Genomic DNA, 17,893 nt, shown 5'->3' with positions numbered 1-17,893 from the left:
TACTCCTGTTCACGTTTTTGCAATGCATCAATCAAAGAAAAAGTTATGGTTTTATAATCAATGTAAATAACATTTCTTTTAACGTTTCTTAAACGTTACGGACTTTTTGTAGCATTATTTTTTATCCAGAGCATCAGTAAAAACCTGAGTAAATAGATAAGTTTACCGATGATAATATCGTTTAATCAGAGATAAAGGCTTTTGAAGATTTTGCACATTTTTATATTTCCATTGGGGTCTCAGTTTCAGTGAAACTGAATTAAAACAATTCTGTCGAGAAGAGCAGGTTGAAGATTTCCCTCAGTGATCTAAAACCTGATGCCACATTAATTAATCCAATGATTGGCTGATAGATGATGGATATGTTCTCATATAACTGTTTACATCCGTCTCTGTCATGATTTTTAACGACTTAACAAGCTTAATCACGCATGATTTCAATTTAATTTCTTATTTAATGGAAACAATTGCAAAATTGAGGTTTTTTCGACATTAGATGACAACCCTAGAACCAGTCTGTAACCTGGATTCATGAACGAAAACAAAAACATTCACATCAAACTTACTTTAGTAGACGCCTGAGGGTTTGTGTTTGTGTATTTCACTGCATGCTCCTGCATGTCTCCTGTCTCCGTCTCAGTCCATGGAAGACCTAGAAGACCAGAAGCGTAAGAAGAAGAAGGACAAGATGACTCTGGGATCTCTGTCACGGGTTTTCACCCGAGGAAAGCAGCGCAAGTCACTGGACCCCGGCTTGTTTGATGGTACAGCCACCCCTGATTATTACATAGAGGAGGATGCCGACTGGTGAAGCTGAATGAGTGTGTGTGTGTGCGTGTGCGTGTTTGTGTGTGTGTGTGTGTGTGTGTGTGTGTGTGTGTGTGTGTGTGTGTGTGTGTGTGTTACATGTGGACATCCCCATGTTTTAACTGTGTGTCTGGAGGAAGGAGATGGAGGATTTTGATGAAAACAGAGACTGCTGTTGCCGTAAATGTACAGTACACAACCCAAGAAAAATGTATGTTTGTAAATTAAATATATATATTTATAGTTGTACATGTATGCATATGTATATATGTTTACATGCATATAAATATATATACAGGGTTATTACAATGAGTAGACATGTTTATGCTGTATTATCTTCTAAATGTCTTCATGTTTTATGTTTTTTTTTTATAAATAGAGACTTGAAGGACTGCTGTTTATATGTACATATAGGAGCTATTGTGAAAAATAGTGTTTAAATGTTAATGTTATCTGGGTTTTGTTACTCTATACTTGCTTTCATCATGGTTTGCAGCATTTATTTCTCCTTTTTTTATTGCCAGTTTTTAAATCTTTTTCCTGCAACACATCAGGAAGCATTAGAAGAAAGCTTTGGGACTTTATGTTGATCTGCTTCGTGTTCATTCATATTACACTGTGTGCAGCAGGGAGGGGTTTGAAGATCTCCTGCATTTTATACTGAAAACGATTAGGGATGTCCCGATCGATCATTTCAGGTGAAACTTGAAATGGCCAACAATTTTCTCTGTTGCTGCCGTTCCTCTACCGCTGTGAGATGAGAAACCCAGGTCAACTAGATGAAATTTGAGGAAAATTTCAAAATCAAAAGTTTCTGAACTCGGGCGTCAAAGCAGAAAACAGCTCAGCCCTGGATTGTGAAAAAACTCATAGTATTTATAGCTTTATTTTGTCATATAATGCCAGACTAAAACCAATGAGAACCAGTCCCATACAAGTACATTTTTCTGAAAAACACCAGTAATGCAGATTGCCATTGCAGTTAATGGCAGTTAGCGAGAGGTTGCGCAATCCCAGCTGAGGCTCAGCTCGCTGCTGCCTCACCGGCTTCACTTCTGAGCATTTGAATGGAAAACTGCAAAAATCCAGCGATTTTGAAGAAAAAATAATCAGAATTGGTTACACTAAGTAAAAAAAATGGGTACTTTATAGTACAAGCCACAAGGTGAAAATAGCAATATAAATGATTTCATTATTATGTTCCATGACAGGTGAGGCTCTCACCTGCCTCCCCTGACCGCACGTCACTGGTTTCGCCCGTTTGACCTGAAGTGTCGGCGACGACCCAGTTTCACAAGCTAAATTTGCTTTACCGTAATTCCACGACACTTTGCGCAATCTGAAAAATTCCAACGGTCTCTGAAAGGGGAGACGTTGCGCTTTCCAGCCAATATTGGGTTATTACGGTAATTTCTCTCCCGCTGTAGCAGGGAGCATGTGACGAGACACTTTTAATTGACTGTAAATTGCGAAAATAATGTGATTGTTAGGGTTAGGGTTCCAGTTGTAGGGGGACATGGGCAGTATATATTTACTCACAAGATATTTAAATTACTGCGTACAATTAAAATAAGCAGAAATATCCATGCGGAGAGTTGAAACTTGGGCTCCAAGGGCTAAACTGTGAATGTTGCTACGGCGACCAGAGAACGAGATCAGCCATTGTTCAGACCGATCCGGAGCCCGGACTGGATCGGATCGGGACATCCCTAAGCCTTATGAAAGCCACAGGCAGACCAGCAGCCTTTTTATGGAAAGCACAACTGCAGTGAGTCGAAAACACAAACACAGCGCTAGCTAGCTTTCCAAACCATGTGCAAAAAGTGCCAAAAGTTTAAACCTCATCACCTTTAGCTTCGTCATAGCAACAGCCATGTAACTCTGTTAATGTCTCGACTCATTTCCAGCTAACATGTGCCAATCTGAGACAAAGGAATGTGCTTTAAATACATGCATGGTCCCTCCGTGTTGCTTTGATTAGATATCTGTTCATTTCCTGTCAAGTTAAGCAACATGAAAACATCCCTTCTGTTTTACTTTTCCCGTTTTTATACCAAACCTTGCATCACCAATGCCTGCACCCTGACTTACTAAGAATGTTCCTATTTTTGTTTTATTTTTTTGTTCACGCCCTCCTCAATTCCTGCAAATGTGGCTCCAATAAACCTGTTAAAATGCTTTGTAAATTAGGATAACAATACATGCGCAAAAGATGAAATCTATTGAAGTATTTTATTTAAAGAGTAAAGAAAAGATAAACAGAGTTAATTCCTGATATTTATCTGCCTGCAGCTGTTGCAGTCAAATGTTGAGGAGGTTTCCAAGTGAATTATAAGTGAAATGAAAATCCTATTTTAAAAATAAAACCAGAAAGTGAACACGTTGTGGCCGTTGTTCTGTTCCATGAGTAATCCTGTTCCTGTGTCTCAGTCTAACGTGTGTGTCTCCTCCCGCTCCTCCTGCCATTCCCTAATGGCAGCTCCTCCTAAGCCAGTGAGTAACTCCTCATCTGTGATTACCAGCTGTCTGTTTCTGCACCTCGGGGATTATTCATATCGCTCATGTCCATTCAGAAAAACACAAGTTTGTGTCGCTGTTCGTTGAGGAGAAAAGAAGGACGGAAAGAGAAGGGAAGGAGTTTGCAGTGAGGCTGGGATTTGCATGCAGCCCTTTGTGTCAGCATGTGGAGACGAATCTCCCTGGATTCGTCGGTTCACGATGAGTCAGTGTTTTTAGTCTTTCACGAAGGCGGTTAATGGGCAGAAGCATGAGGTTTTATGAATGATCCCTGTGTCTGTAATACATTTTCCTAATGGTAGTAAGTCTTGTCACATTCATCAGATAGTTAATAATAATAATAATAATAATAATTAACACTTTAGTCAGCTGTGAATCTCAAAGCAAATTTGACAAATCTAGCTTCAACCTGACATGTTCAGAGAGACTATTCTCACTTTTTTAAATTAAACAATGTTTGCTGATTTCAGTTTATTCAAAAACAACAACAAAAAACAGAATACATCAACACAAATATTGTAGCGCCATCTGGTGGATTTACGGTGTGATCTTTGTATTTAACAAAAACATTTATAAACAGTTTAGCTACGATTGCAGATGCATCTCACTAAATCAAACTATATAAATGTATTTTGTGCTTAAATAATTCAAATTAAAAAAATACTTTATTAGAATTTTCCAAAGAAAAATTAAATGTTCTTGTAACTCGGTAATTAAAATTCTTCAGTTATTGTAGATCGTGATACCTGTTGGCCATAACAATCTCCTGTAGCAGTCTGTATTACTGCGATTTTGAAGAAGCCTCTGTCCAAAGACTTTAGTAATTCAATTTAAAAAAGCAAAAATAATTACATTACAAATTAAATTTCACATAATTGGAATACTACATATGAAAACGACAAGGAATCTATTGGGGGAAAATGTCAGGAGGAAAAGTCACTAAAGGTCATCACTGACTGTTTGGACTGTTTCCCATCATATAAACAGTGTTGATGTGAGGAGCCTCGATTCAGGGAGCTTTGTAGCCGACAGCCGTCTTGGTAGATACTGTAACTAACTGGCATGACAGTTGCTATGTAGTTGCTATGACAACAATAATCAAGCCATGAGCTTAGCGCTAGCTCTCTTCTCGTTCCTGTCAAACTTAACAATATAAGCACATTACAAGTATTACTCAGTCACTACTTTTGAGTACCTACATCTGTGTAACAAGATAAATTTACTGTAGTAGTACTTATTACCGAACTAGCAAAATTAGCTTAGCTAATGTAGCTTTTATATGCAAGCTAAGACGAACATGGCCTACGTGTTAGTACTAACTTTGCCAGTCACCAGAACCGTGTCGTTCACATGACGAGTTCATCCTCTACAAGGCCATTGAAACACTGATTGTAGGATTTCAGGTCATGAAGCTTCTCCATGGTTTACACACTTCTTCATGTTCACTAGTAGCTAACCCGTGTGAGACGTTTTCATTCTCCGTCTCACACAAGTCTATTCTGACAGCAGCCATTTTGTTGATATACATTTCTCTTGCACATTGGTCAAGAGTGTCAGTATACTTTGTTTTGTTGGTCTTGAAGCCATGGTTTCTCTATGGGGTGTTTGCGCTGCGTTGCTCACCAAGATGGTCCAGATCACTTCTGGTTCAGTGGAAAGTTGAGTGGAAGGAGCAAGTGTGGCAGAAAAAATGGCTGCACAAGTGACAGGGATGATAGTGACTTTTGGAGAGTTATGAAACAAATTCCATGTAAAACTTTGGGAGAGACTTGCGACCGTTTCTGGCCCAACAACGGCTGTCGATTGGTACCAGCGCCCCCAGAACTCTGCACAGGAAAGCAGAGAGGTATGGCTGGATGGATTGATGGAAGTTTGGGAGAAATGCACAAGGTGGAGACTGCAGCAGTAGCCAGGGCTTCACAGACGTATCTAGTCCATCCAGGTCATGGACTAGAACTGTCACATTTCTCCTCTGCTGCACCAGAAACAACGTCCAGAGTGTCTCATCTGGGTCAAGGAGGAAAAGAACTGGAGAGGAACTCAGTGTGAACAGATTGGATTTCATTTTTACAAATAAAAGTCTCATCAGTTAGGAGTTGAGAGGCACAGAGTCCATGTTGCTTGAAGTTCAGAGTGAAGTTTCTGCAGTCAGTGGCCAAACTGGGTTGACCTGCACCTAACAGTGGATCATGGACAATATGAAGGAGAGAAACACCAGAACACTGCAGCCGACCTGAAGAACACAAACACCTCAGCAGAGCCACAAGATGATTGATCCCTACCAAAGTTGTACACAGTAGTTACATTTATTTTATTAAGTATTGCTATTCTTAATTCAGTGAAATTTCTTTATACCATACCCACTGTGAGTAACTTCACTGAATGGAAAACGAGCATGTTTTAACCAAAAAGTCACCAGACACAGACACACACTTGCATAATTCATACTTATACTAGGTATAATTAATGCTTATTAATTCATTAACAGAAATAAACTGTTGACATATATCACTCCACGTGTAATGAACCCAGTGAATTATTAAAATAAATTATTTTTTTATGAATATCCTGATTTACTGAGATGCATCTGTCCATAGAAAAAATATTGGTAACACTTTATTTGAAGGGGTGTCCATAACACAGATATGACACTGTCATGAACGTGAAGCAGTCTATTTGTTTATGACTGTTTTCACTAAAACAGTCATAAACAATTACACTTAATGCAAGTTTGCATTTAAAGTGTCAATATCTGTTAATGTAAAGTTGACACTTTTAATCGATTTTTTAACGGACTTTCAATTCAAGTTTGCACTAAAACCGTTGCACTTTAAGTGTCATTATTTACTGAATAATGCAGTTAATTGCATTATTAATTAGTCATAAACATCTATGAAGACTCTTTCATGTTCACGACAGGTGTTTTGTTCTTGACGGTGTCATGTCACAATCCTTCAAATGAAATGATACCAAAAATCCAGCTCAAAACTCCTGGAATCAAAGATCTTTCTTTAAGCCTCACATGTTTATTTTTTTTTACCTGACATTCTCAGGAGATTTTTTTAGACCGTCACTGTGTTTGATTTCCATATCCCTCTGGTCCTGAACCTCTCCTGTATGCCGCGCCCTAACTTCTCCTGACCAACCCAGACTCTGACACACAGCACAGCATGTCGGACGGGGAGGAGCAGCTGGACCGCCTCCAGCAGGCGGAGCTCACCCGCACCACCTGCATGTCCCACTGGAGGGCGGGGGCCGTCCAGGCCTGGATGGAGGTGGTCATGGGGATGCCCATGTACATCCGAGCCTGCTCAGAAAATGTCAAAAGTGGAAAGGTTTGCCTTTACTTTCACTTTTACGACCTTTCTTTATGTTTTTATGAATTTTAAAATAGTATTCCTTTCTTTAAGAACGGGGTTTTTGTTTTTGTTTTGTTTTTTTGGCTGTTTAGGTGCTGCTGAGCCTGACGGATGAGGATTTAGAGCTGGGTCTGGGTATCAGTAATCAAATTCACCGCAGAAAAGTTAGGCTGGCCATTGAGGATTACAGGAGAGCAGAGGGGGAGCAGGGGTAAGCAAACATTGCTTTTTCAGAAATTTGAGATTTTAATGTCTCAGCGAACTTTAGCCTGTGAGAATTAAAAGAGAAAATCGTCATCAGAGCTACTTTTTCCCCTGGAAATCATGTTTTAGCTGTAATTAGTCACTTATATTACGCAGTGACGTTATAACGGAGGCTCGGTTTTCTTTCCTGAACATTTATGTTGTTTTTTTTTTTGTTTTTTTTTGAACAAACAACACAAAAAAACAACAACAACAGCTTTTCGTATCCTAGCAACGCAAGGAAGATGAAACCAGATCCGGTTAAGCACGCTTCAAAATAAAACACTTCCTCTTTCCAAAATAAATCATGTTTGGCATTTAAATACATTTCACTTCACCTTTTAAAATTATACTATTACGTGTTATGTGAATAGGGGGAAAATATAGATTAATACTTGTAAGAGCTATTTCTCTATTTTAATTCAGATTATTTAGTTTATTTTTAACTTTTTTGCTTATTTTCTAGTTGATTTATAATTAGAATTTTTCTTTAATTTGTTATTTCTTTGGTTAATAATTCACTTACTTAGTTAATTTCAGTTTGGGATATGGGTGTTTCACGGTATAAGTAGGTTTTAGGTCGCTCATTATGCACGTGGGTGGTCATATGGTTTTTTACCAGTCATCAGTTAGTCACTTCAGTCATCAGTCTGCCAGTCAGTCTGTCAGTCAATCAGTCAGAGAACAGGTGCAGGAATCAAAGCAGGAGAAGCAGAATCCTGTGAAGCCTGTAACTTGTTTTGTCTGAACAATAGAATAAAACAAACAAAGAACTGCATTTTTACTTTTTTGATTTTTTGCACTGTGTAAACCAGAATCCACAGAGCATCAGGTGACTATTTGAGTTGAATTCACCTTTTGCTTTGATCACCTCTAAGTCTTAAGTTTTTTTATTTTTGAGTTAGAGTTTTGGACAAATAGTCACTACAATACTTTTTCCTGCTGGTTTTCATTCATGATTTCTTTTAGAAGTTATATTAACTATTAATATTTTTATTGAGTGAATCAAATAAAAAATAAAATGGAAGTGAAATGAATTTATATAATCATTTTAAATTGAGTGAATAATAATCATGTAACAACATATAGCTGTAGATAAGTCACAACATCTTATATATGGAGCACCGATGCTGTCAAATTGTGTGTAAGGCCAAAAATGTAAAATTCATAATTTTCCATGACGGATGGAGGTTAAATATTCAAAAGGATAAAACAGAGTACTTTTCCTGTTCTGCATTCAGCCTTCCTGTTATTTCTAAAATTCTAGATCTCTCTCACTTTATTTGCCAAAAATAGAAAACAATTTGCTTTTAAGCCGCTTCTTACTCCTCACTGGAACTGAACATAGAGTCTAGAGTCTAAGCTTGTTCATCAATAATAAGTTTTTATTTCTCTCCTCGTGAAACTTAATAATATACCTGCTGTTATTCAGTCTGTTGGATGTTTGACTCTGATTCATTAGGTGGAATAAATTGTCTCTAATCTGTGTCTTGCCATCCTCAGACTTTCTAAAGCATCTGAGCTGGACCATCATTGGGTCTCGACGTCGTGGCTGAGTGACGTCGGTCTGCCTCAGTACTCCCAAACCTTCCAGACCAACTTAGTGGACGGTCGGGTGCTGAACTCGCTCAGCCGCAGAGACCTGGAGAGGTTCCTGAACATCGGCGACCATTTCCACCAGACCAGTCTGCTTCTGGCTATCCAGCTCTTGCAGATGCTCAGCTTCGACAAAGAGGTCAGGTCATGGACTTTGCTACAGTGGCTGACTGTTGGTGTGAATAACAATGAAAATTGTACTTTTTAAAAAAATCACATAACTGTACAGCAGACAGGAAATTTAACCAAAAAGACACTGATTAAATATCGCTTAATCCTTTAAAATTTGAGAGTCAAGGACCAAGGTTTTAATTTTTAGTTCACATTTGTGTTTGTTGGGTGTAACAAAATTATACCAACGTGTCATCAAAGCCTGACCATGATTTCATTAAATACATTCTTAAGAAGTCGCTTTTCTTTCTTTCCTTTTTTTCAAGGCCCTGCAATTACGGCGCTTAAAATGTGAGCATGAAAACCGGGACCCGCTGGTCTGGACGTGTCACAGAGTGATGAAGTGGATCAAGGACATAGACCTCAAGGTAGGAGCAACCCAACACACCACCATTGTTTTATAACTGTAGACCTTCACAGGATATTGAAACTTTTCACATTTGTGATATAAATGCAGCTCTGTAAAAAACTAAGAGCCCACTGCACTGAATCCCATTGAAAACCTGATTATTCCACCAAATGTTGATCTCTGAACTTTTCCTGAGTTAAAACATTAGTGTTATTGTTTCTAAATGAATATGGACTCGTTTTCTTCGTATTATTTAAGGTTAGAAAGCACTGCATTTGTTTTTGTTTTTTTTTTGTTTTTTGGGTTATTTTGACCATTTCTCATTTTCTGCAAATAAACACAAAATTTTTGCTTGGCATATCACAGACATGTTGTCAGTAGTTCATAGAATAAAAGAGCAATGATCATTTTACTCAAACATATACCTATAAAAAGTAAAATCAGAGAAACTGATCATTATAAGTGATCTCTTAATTTTTTACATAGCTGTATTTCATCAATCTGTATCTAAAGTGTAAATGTTAAACTTTTCATCTCCCACAATAAATAAATACTGGATTTAAAGCTTTCTTTTCCTGGTATGGTCACAGTGACATCACAGTGTTGTGCTTGTTAGTATCACAGACACTTTTATGTGACTCATTTCTTCCTCATTTTTCTCTGTAGGAGTTTGCAGAAAACCTTCAGGGAAAAGGCATTCACGGTGCAGTAATCGCTCTGGACCAGTCCTTCGACACAGAGGCCCTGGCCAACGCTCTGGGAATCCCCAGCAACAAACACATGCTGCACAGACACCTGTATGAAGAAATGAAGTCACTCTCCGCCCCGCTCAGGTAGCATGAACACTCTGCCCCCTGCTGGTGACGTTCATCCCTTCAGCACTGTGCAGTAAATAAATGATTTATTAACATTGCTGCTAGTCTGAAACGCCCCATAAATTCTTTTGTGTTGTTAATCTCTGACACATAAATGACAAACAGTCTCTTTCCTCTCTGTTTACAGTAACACAGAGCAGGGCTCTGAGGTTATCAGCTCTTCTTCACCTGTGGCTGTTAACCGCTTTGCTGATGAAAGGTCCTCCATCAGGAGATTAGGAAAGGTACCTTGTCATTTCTCACCTATCAGTAAACGACTAGCCCACCAGTCTGAAGTCCAAAGCTGAAGTCACTGGTTCCTTTCTGCTTGTTAAAGCACAACATTGCTAACAAGAGTACAGTGACAAATTAAACACCTCGACAATTTAGTTTTAGGAGATTATCTCAAAACCCACGAAGGCTTTAATTTGCAGATTGGAGTCAGTTTCTTTGTTACAGCAGAGAGAAGATAGTCTGGAAATACCTCACTGCACAATTAGTGCTTTTAGAATACCATATTTTCCGCACAATATTTTAAAACTTTTCATATATTAAGCATTATAAGGCGCATAGAATAGACGCTACAGTTAGGGCTGCCACCCGTCCCGTACAAATGTGGATTTGTAATAATAAAGTGATCCCCGAGTGCTTTATATAGTAGGCTGCCCCAGTCATTGTTTCACTCATGGTGTTGGTGTTGCGATATTGTGCCCAACTGCTTTCTGGGTAACACAGACCAACCGACACGCTGCCGCTGCAGTCTCTGTCTCTCTTCCCTCCACGCCCTCCCTCCCCCCTCGGTCGGCGAGGAGAGCCTTCCGTAACTGGGCCGGGGTGTGGCTGGACGATGGTCACCCTTCTCCATTTGCGCACAGCATGTTCGTGGAGAACGTGGTGCTAAATGATCTGCAGACGACCTGATTATCGGGTCCGTAGGTAAATAGGTCAGTCAAACTTTATTAACAAACCAGCGTTCTGACAACTATCCCAGCATGCACCGCACGCTTCTTCTACGGGCAAAAATAAAGTCGGCGGCTGCTTACCGTAGTTGCTAGACCTGTTGTGGCTCATTATTGGTCCATATATAAGGTGCACCGGGTTATAAGGCGCACTGTCGGCTTTTAAGGAAATTGAAGGTTTTTAGGTGCGCCTTAGTGTGGAAAATACGGTAATTAAACTGAAGAATAAATGAGAAACAGACATAAACATAGTTTTGGAAGATCATTTTGAGTTCATGAAAATACTGAGTTGAGTTGGAACTCAGTTCACTTCACTCTCTGTAAATTAAGCTATTTCTAGTTTCCACATTTAATATAAATATTTTTTCCTTTTTGTATCAAGTAAAAGAAAAAAAACATGCAAAGTCCTGTTCAGACACAAACCAATTGAAATTAATACTGGAAGCTTTTGAACTCACCAAACTTCCCCCCAAAACTTTAAGCTTGAAATATCAAATCTGTCACCAGAAGGATTGAGCTATTATCAGATACTTCAGCTAATTAATCATTTTTACCATTCAGCTGCATTTTATATAATTTTTGCTCTGATACAAACCTTTCCAACTCAAGGCTGATGACCACTCTGCTGCTCGGGTGAGCTTCTGCAAAGTAGAACAAAATGTCCCCAGTGGTGCAATGGTTTGGTGAAATGGTGGTGAAGGTCCCAGATGCAAGATGGAGCCATGAAGGCAGCAGACTTATGCATAATGAAACTATAATAGTAAAAGTTGCTTGTTAGTTTTGTCTTTTAAACTGTACTAATATTATTTGCTGTAGAAACTAGACTAAAATACTTGGTAAGTATAACTTTCAGTACTACTACCACAGTATTCAAACACAAATTTAAAACATAAATGGACGACATCATGTAACTGCTTTTATCTAAAACAGAGAAGACAAAATCCTTCAACTGAAAATATTTTAACATTTTCTCTCTTTCGGAGAGAAGTCTTTTTTTCAGACAGCTGACCAGCAGTCTCCAGCAACAGGTTGGGGAGGGACTGCGTTGAGTCCGGAGAAAAATAAACAAACAAGCAGTTTACTTTCTTGTGCTTTCTTTTCAGAGTCCGCTGAGGTTACGCGCAGAAAGCCACTCCGTGGAGCGTGGCCTGGGTTTCCATGGCAACTGCGGCTCTCTGCCCAGAGAGGCCAGAGTTCACGCTGTTCCCCGCGCCAAAGGAAGCCCCATGCACACCTTCAAGAGCGTCGAAATCACCAACGTGTGAAGGAGCCGTGGAGGTCTCCTCTGTTTACGGTGCCGTTGGTTGGAGCTCTTCTGAAGGTTTAGCCAACGTTTTTCTGTAGATCAGATCTACTTCTGTAAGCGGGAATGATGCACCTCAACAGACCTGATGTAGCTGTTGTACATTAATGAATTGTCTAAAGTCATTTTTGTTTTTTAAGTTATAGTTTTTTGACTGAGGTTTATATGTAATTAATAAAAACAAGCAGAAATCATAAAAAAATAACTCAAAACTGCACTCGGTGCCCCTGTGATGCCTTATGTAAAAAGTCTCATGATCTCAGTGCTTCTGTCTACTTTATGTGAACTGAGGTATGTTGTTTGTTTACATAAAACTTGTACATGTTTTTACTTTCATAGATTAGAACTAACGTTAAGGACTTTTGCGTCGGGTTGATTATACTGTTTAAAAGTCTGTGTATTTCTCTTATGGTGCCATGTTTGCTAGAAAAATTCATTTGTGGATTGAGCAGCAGAGTTGAGTAAGAAGGCCCCTGAAAACTCGCCATATCTTCCCTCACAATGCCAATCCTATTTATTAGATATGATTATTGACGTTTGGGAAAACCAAGAAACATGCCAAATTAATAATTTATGCTTACACTGCAGTGGGATGCCTTCCTGTTCTTCAACAAGGATTTGTTTTGGGCATGAACCCAAGTCAAACCCAATTCAGTTCAGTTTATTTACAGCATGTAGCAGAAAGTCACAGTTCAGTTCATTATTCATTATTAGTTTTAAAGGTTTCTGTCTAAGGAAACCAAGTTGAATATATTGAGTCACTGACTTGCAGCATTCACTCCTCTTACACCAACATGTAGCGACAGTCAGTCACATTGTGTCGCAATCTCTTATACTGAGCATGCATGCGGCGACAGTAGAGAGAAAGAACTCCCCTTTAACGACCATGACTGACTGGCTTGTTTGAAAATACATAGCATACACACGCAAAAAAAAGAGACAAGCACTGATCAAGCAGTACTTTCTACATCAGAGAAAAGTAAAAAGTTACAGCAAGTAGTAGCTTTTTGGTGGCTTCATCTCTGAGAGAAACGAGTCGGTTTTAATTTAATTTARAAGCAGAAGCTCACTCGGTAGCGTTGTCTAGGAGAGAGACAGAGTTAAACAGGCAGGTTTATCATCTGTAGAGAATGTTTTACGTTTTGGCAGCAGCATCTCAGCCAAATAGAGCGCCAGACCAGGTGTAGCGACTGAAAAGTGAAAAGCTGAGAGAAAACATGAAGCTAAAAGCTGAATTAACAGCAAATAATGTAAAATTGGAGAGTAGTAGGAGAATGTAGCAGCTAGAATGATGAAATGTGGTCATTACTGTATGTCTTCCAGCAGCCTAAACCTTTAGTAGCATAGCTAGAGAGAGAAGATTGGGGAAACCTAAGTTGTTCTAAATATAAGCTTTATCAAAAAGGAATGTTTTAATTCTGGAAAATTAAGCCTTTAAGCAAACAACCTGTCTACTTTTAAGTAGATATAAAGACTAAGCAGGAGTCTAGCCTGATAACTAAAAGATCTGCCTCCCATTTTACTTCACTGAATAACCTCAAGTGCTCCATGGGTTGAAGTTTTAAATGCAGGCTGTTTCCTCTCCCAAATTTTGGATGTAGAGTCCAAAAACCTGGCTCTGTTGGGGTGAGCATCGACATCTTTTAGATAGACTTCACTTCCTTGGAGAGCAGATACAGCAGGCAAACCAGTGGATTGCCACTGGTTTCAGATTGAATTCATTGATGACAAACTTTGTTTTTAATTGAGGGAGGTCATCATACTGCCTCTGATTGAACCGTCATACTGAGCTTTGCTGCTTAAACCCACAAATGTACAACATGGAATTAGGGGAAAAGTCTTAGTGTGTAATAGGCTGTGTTCACACTGCAGCCTGAAGTGACACAATACCTGCATCTGATCTTTTCATGACAGTCTGAACAACACAGGTCGGATTTTTTTAATGCGACCCAGGCCACCGATCTTTTTAAATGTGACCTGAATCTGAACGTCATTGATACTCGACCAACGTCACTATTCTGCGTCCTGATACGAGCAAGGAGAAAGAAAAAACAACCATGGCGGACGGTAATGAGGGTTAAGTTGTCAATACGCTGGCTCTGGTCGGATAGCAACTTTAATATTGTAAGCTATGCTCCACCGTTAGCATCCATGCTGTAATCTATGTGTGACATTATTGCGCCCTCTACTGCGCATGCGGGTCACTTTCAGGTCGTTAGCAGTTCACACTGTGACGTACAAGTCGCATATATTTGGAAGCGTGTACGACCACGGCAAAAATAAAATAATTACTATTTGACAAAAAAATCGGAACTGGGTCACTTCAGGCTGCAGTGTGAACGTAAAAACTAAAAATGCATTGATTTCAGCACAACAAAGGAGGTCTTTTCAACCTTTGAGTTGGTGGACGTGGCAACTTCAAAAGAAAAAAAGGCGTGTTTACAATCTGGCCATTTGTTAATCATTTTCGTAGATATTCGCTCCAGACAGAGTAGTCACTAGTTTTAAATATCGGTGCTGCTCAGTGCTGTTGATGATTAGTAACCATTATGATCCAGTATTTCATAAACCGTCAGCATGTCTAGTGTGACAAATAACTGAAAAGCTCCAGAAACTGACCTAAATGTTTACATAAGAATTGACCGAAACTAGAATGTAAACTGCAGAGCAGGCCAACACCCTGACCCCGTGGATCATGCTCTTTATTTAATTAATACGTTTACCAAACTAGAATATTTCAGTCCACATATGTTTCAAATTATCTTGTTGTAAATGCACAAAGATTGTCAAAGCAACAATCCCTCATGCATAAACGTCTTATATTTTCTATAAAATTGGGTTAAATCCTAAAAGCAAATGTAGATTTTGAATTCCAATTGTCTCAAACAGCATAGCACCGTAATCAATTAATCAAGAGCCACGTTTTATCATCTATTTTCCTTATTTTATTTTGTTTTTAGCTTTGATCTTTCAGACAAAAAATGGCAACAACCTCCCCCATGAATGGACTGAGAATAATTGAAATCAAAGAGCTTTGGTGAGATTAGCTGAAGCATTTTTAACCACCTGAACTCATTATGTGCTTTATAAGAACTCAAATCAGATGAAAATTTAAACTTAACCAGAATCAGAAGGCGCAGATGTTCAAAACTACAAACTTTAAAAAGCTAAAAAAAAAAATTTTTTAACGATCTGATCCGAACCTATCAAATCCAGCAGTAAAATCTGCAAAGTAAGAACAAAATGGGTGACAATGAAGTGTTAACAGATGAGTAAAAATTATGATAAATACTTCTTGCATAATAACCGTTTGTCAGCAGGTCTTTGTGAGTAACATGAACTTCCTGAAAATACTACGAAGCATTTCCAGGACGTGTCTAAATATAGGTCTTGAGCGATATTTCTCCAGACTTTTCTGAAGGTCTTTCAATGTTTTTCTTTGGACTTTTGGTTTCTATAAGACTGTAAAGACTCTTAATCTGAAGGGATGAACCAGCATGTTGGTTAGAAATAACAAAAAACTTAAAATCTGACTATAATATTCTAAAGATACAATATTGAAGGAAATTCAATTCAGTTTCATATGCTGTTGTTTTGAATAGCGCACATCTCCAATGTCGGGATCATGGGTGTGGAAGTCAGCGTTCTGCTGAGTCAGCACAGTGTACTTCACCCACTTTCCTCAGTTTATAAGCAAATATTAGTATCATGTGATTTTCATGTAGAGGTAGAACATGAATATGAATGAAGCCAAAAAAAAAAAAACTTGATCAAGACCTTCAGGCTTCTTTGATGCAAAGTATAGAGATATCAGGGGTATAGTTTTACATCTGCATAATGTAATAAGACAGTCTTTCTTTTCTAAATCTGTTATAGTCTGCCTTCTTATTGCTCTTATCTATTACATCAAGGCTAATTATTGTGTTTTTGCACAAATGTAAATTATAATAAAATTTTCTCTCTGAACTTGATGTTTGCCATCTGATAAATTTCACGGTGGTTTGGTTATAAAAGTTATAATGTATAAACCTGAATGTTCTTTACATCCTCAATAAAAGCAACACTGCTGTTTTATTAATAAATCGGTTGCAGAGTTGGATTTTGCTTGCATATTTGTGAAAACATGAAATGTTCTCAGCCCACGCTGCCCCCTCATGTTCTGCAGAACTGGTTCGGCTGCCAGATTCGAGGCGTCGCCTCCAGTCACACAGCAAAAACTGTTTAAGCGGGAAGATCGGACGAGTTCGAGCCTGTTCAGAGGGATAAGAGGGAAGGATTTCACATTGTGTGATTGGTTTTTTTTTTGCACACAGACTAACATGACCTATGACTTTAATAGTCCTCTCCAAACTGTCAACAGCTCTACATATTTCCTACATGATGCACTAACTCCACTAACAGCGGATGTAAAAGCTAAATCCTAAATGTTGGCGTGAATGTTGGTACATGTTTACAACAATGTGTGAATCTAACACAGCTTTTAAAATTTCTATAAAATAAACTTCGTTCTTTAGATTTGTAACCTGCAGATATGTGATTTAAATCTCAAATGACTGTGGAAACCTGCTCAGTAGACCAGTTTGAGAAGATTGGATCTTTGATTTTCCAGCAAGTTGGTAACTCTGGGGCTTAATTGGAACTAAGATTCTCAAAGCAACCTCTCCGTTGTTCCAAAGATTCAAGGCTTTGTGCTTTCAGAAAGATGCCATGCATACGTAGCACACCGTTATTTGAGCTGTTATTGACTGTCTGCCACCTTAAACCAGTTTGTTCTTTAACGTCTGATTCCACTGAGTTTCTGCTGTCTGGTTCTCTGTACTGGCCTAAACATGCAGTGAAGTGATTGTATGTAGACGGGTGTAGTTTGGTCACCCATTGGTTGATAGACAGCAGCATTTATCTGGTCTTAGCAGTTAGTTGACAGACTCAGTTTGAGAAAGGCAGCAGACTTTTGCAAAATTGACTTAGTCGTAACTCTATTGGTTTTCAATCCATTCTAAAGTTTTTATTGAACTTGAGTTTTTAGTGTTATCTGTTTATATATTGATAAAGATTTTTTTTAACTGGTTCTGGAAAGTTTATAATTAAAGCCAAGCTAACAAACAAAAAAAAATGTTGTTTTGAGGTTTTTGGGAAAATAAATGTAAAAGTCTCATCCTGTCAGTGGTACATGTTGTAGATCAGATTTTAGTTCAGAACTACTTTTAGCTTTTCTTTAGTCAGGAGCTGAGTTTATATCCCACACATAAACAGTGTTTATATATAAACAGAGTTTACATCCTGATGAAACTCACTCTGCAACAATACAAATAATCCAAATTCATTAGATTTAATAAAATAAGGACATCTAGTATAATATAGGAACTAGTCAAGTCTGCATTTGGTTCTTTTTCTTAAGTGAAGGATGGAGCTGGGGCAAGAGATGCACTGAATATTTTTGTGTTTGTTTAAGAATAAAACAAAGGTTTCATTTTACACAAAATGTGTTTTAAAGAATCTCTACGGAGTTCAGCAGTGACCAGTCTAAAAATTACAGATTAGAAACAAAAGATTAAGAAATGTTAAAACAACTAAAACAATACACAAAATCAGCCTTTTTTAAGCTGCTGCCTGTCACTGGTTACCCAGTCTCCCTTAAAAATACATTTTTAATCTCATTACTGACTTTCTAGTTAAATACAACAATTAAAATTAAGAAATCATCTTTAACCTTAATCTGAAGTTGTGATTCATAC

General features: G+C 38.3%; 1 protein-coding gene and 1 pseudogene across 1 annotated transcript in view; both read left to right on the top strand.

Annotated features, from left to right (window-relative positions):
- LOC103464488 (kazrin-like) overlaps nucleotides 1-1,873 on the top strand; it is a 162,909-nt gene extending 161,036 nt beyond the window's left edge. Inside the window, exon 12 of the mRNA XM_008408629.2 lies at nucleotides 641-1,873. Within this exon, the coding sequence (XP_008406851.1) occupies nucleotides 641-811 (171 nt within the window). The 3' untranslated portion in view covers nucleotides 812-1,873. The remainder of the gene's footprint in view (nucleotides 1-640) is intronic.
- Nucleotides 1,874-1,984: 111 nt separating this feature from the next.
- LOC103464487 (kazrin-A-like) lies at nucleotides 1,985-16,124 on the top strand (annotated as a pseudogene).
- The last annotated feature ends 1,769 nt before the right edge of the window (nucleotides 16,125-17,893 follow it).

This window comes from Poecilia reticulata, linkage group LG5, assembly GCF_000633615.1.
Source record: "Poecilia reticulata strain Guanapo linkage group LG5, Guppy_female_1.0+MT, whole genome shotgun sequence".
Lineage (NCBI taxonomy): Eukaryota > Metazoa > Chordata > Actinopteri > Cyprinodontiformes > Poeciliidae > Poecilia > Poecilia reticulata.
The sequence above is the reverse complement of the archived record's forward strand: the minus strand, read 5'-3'. Positions and strand labels throughout refer to the sequence as shown.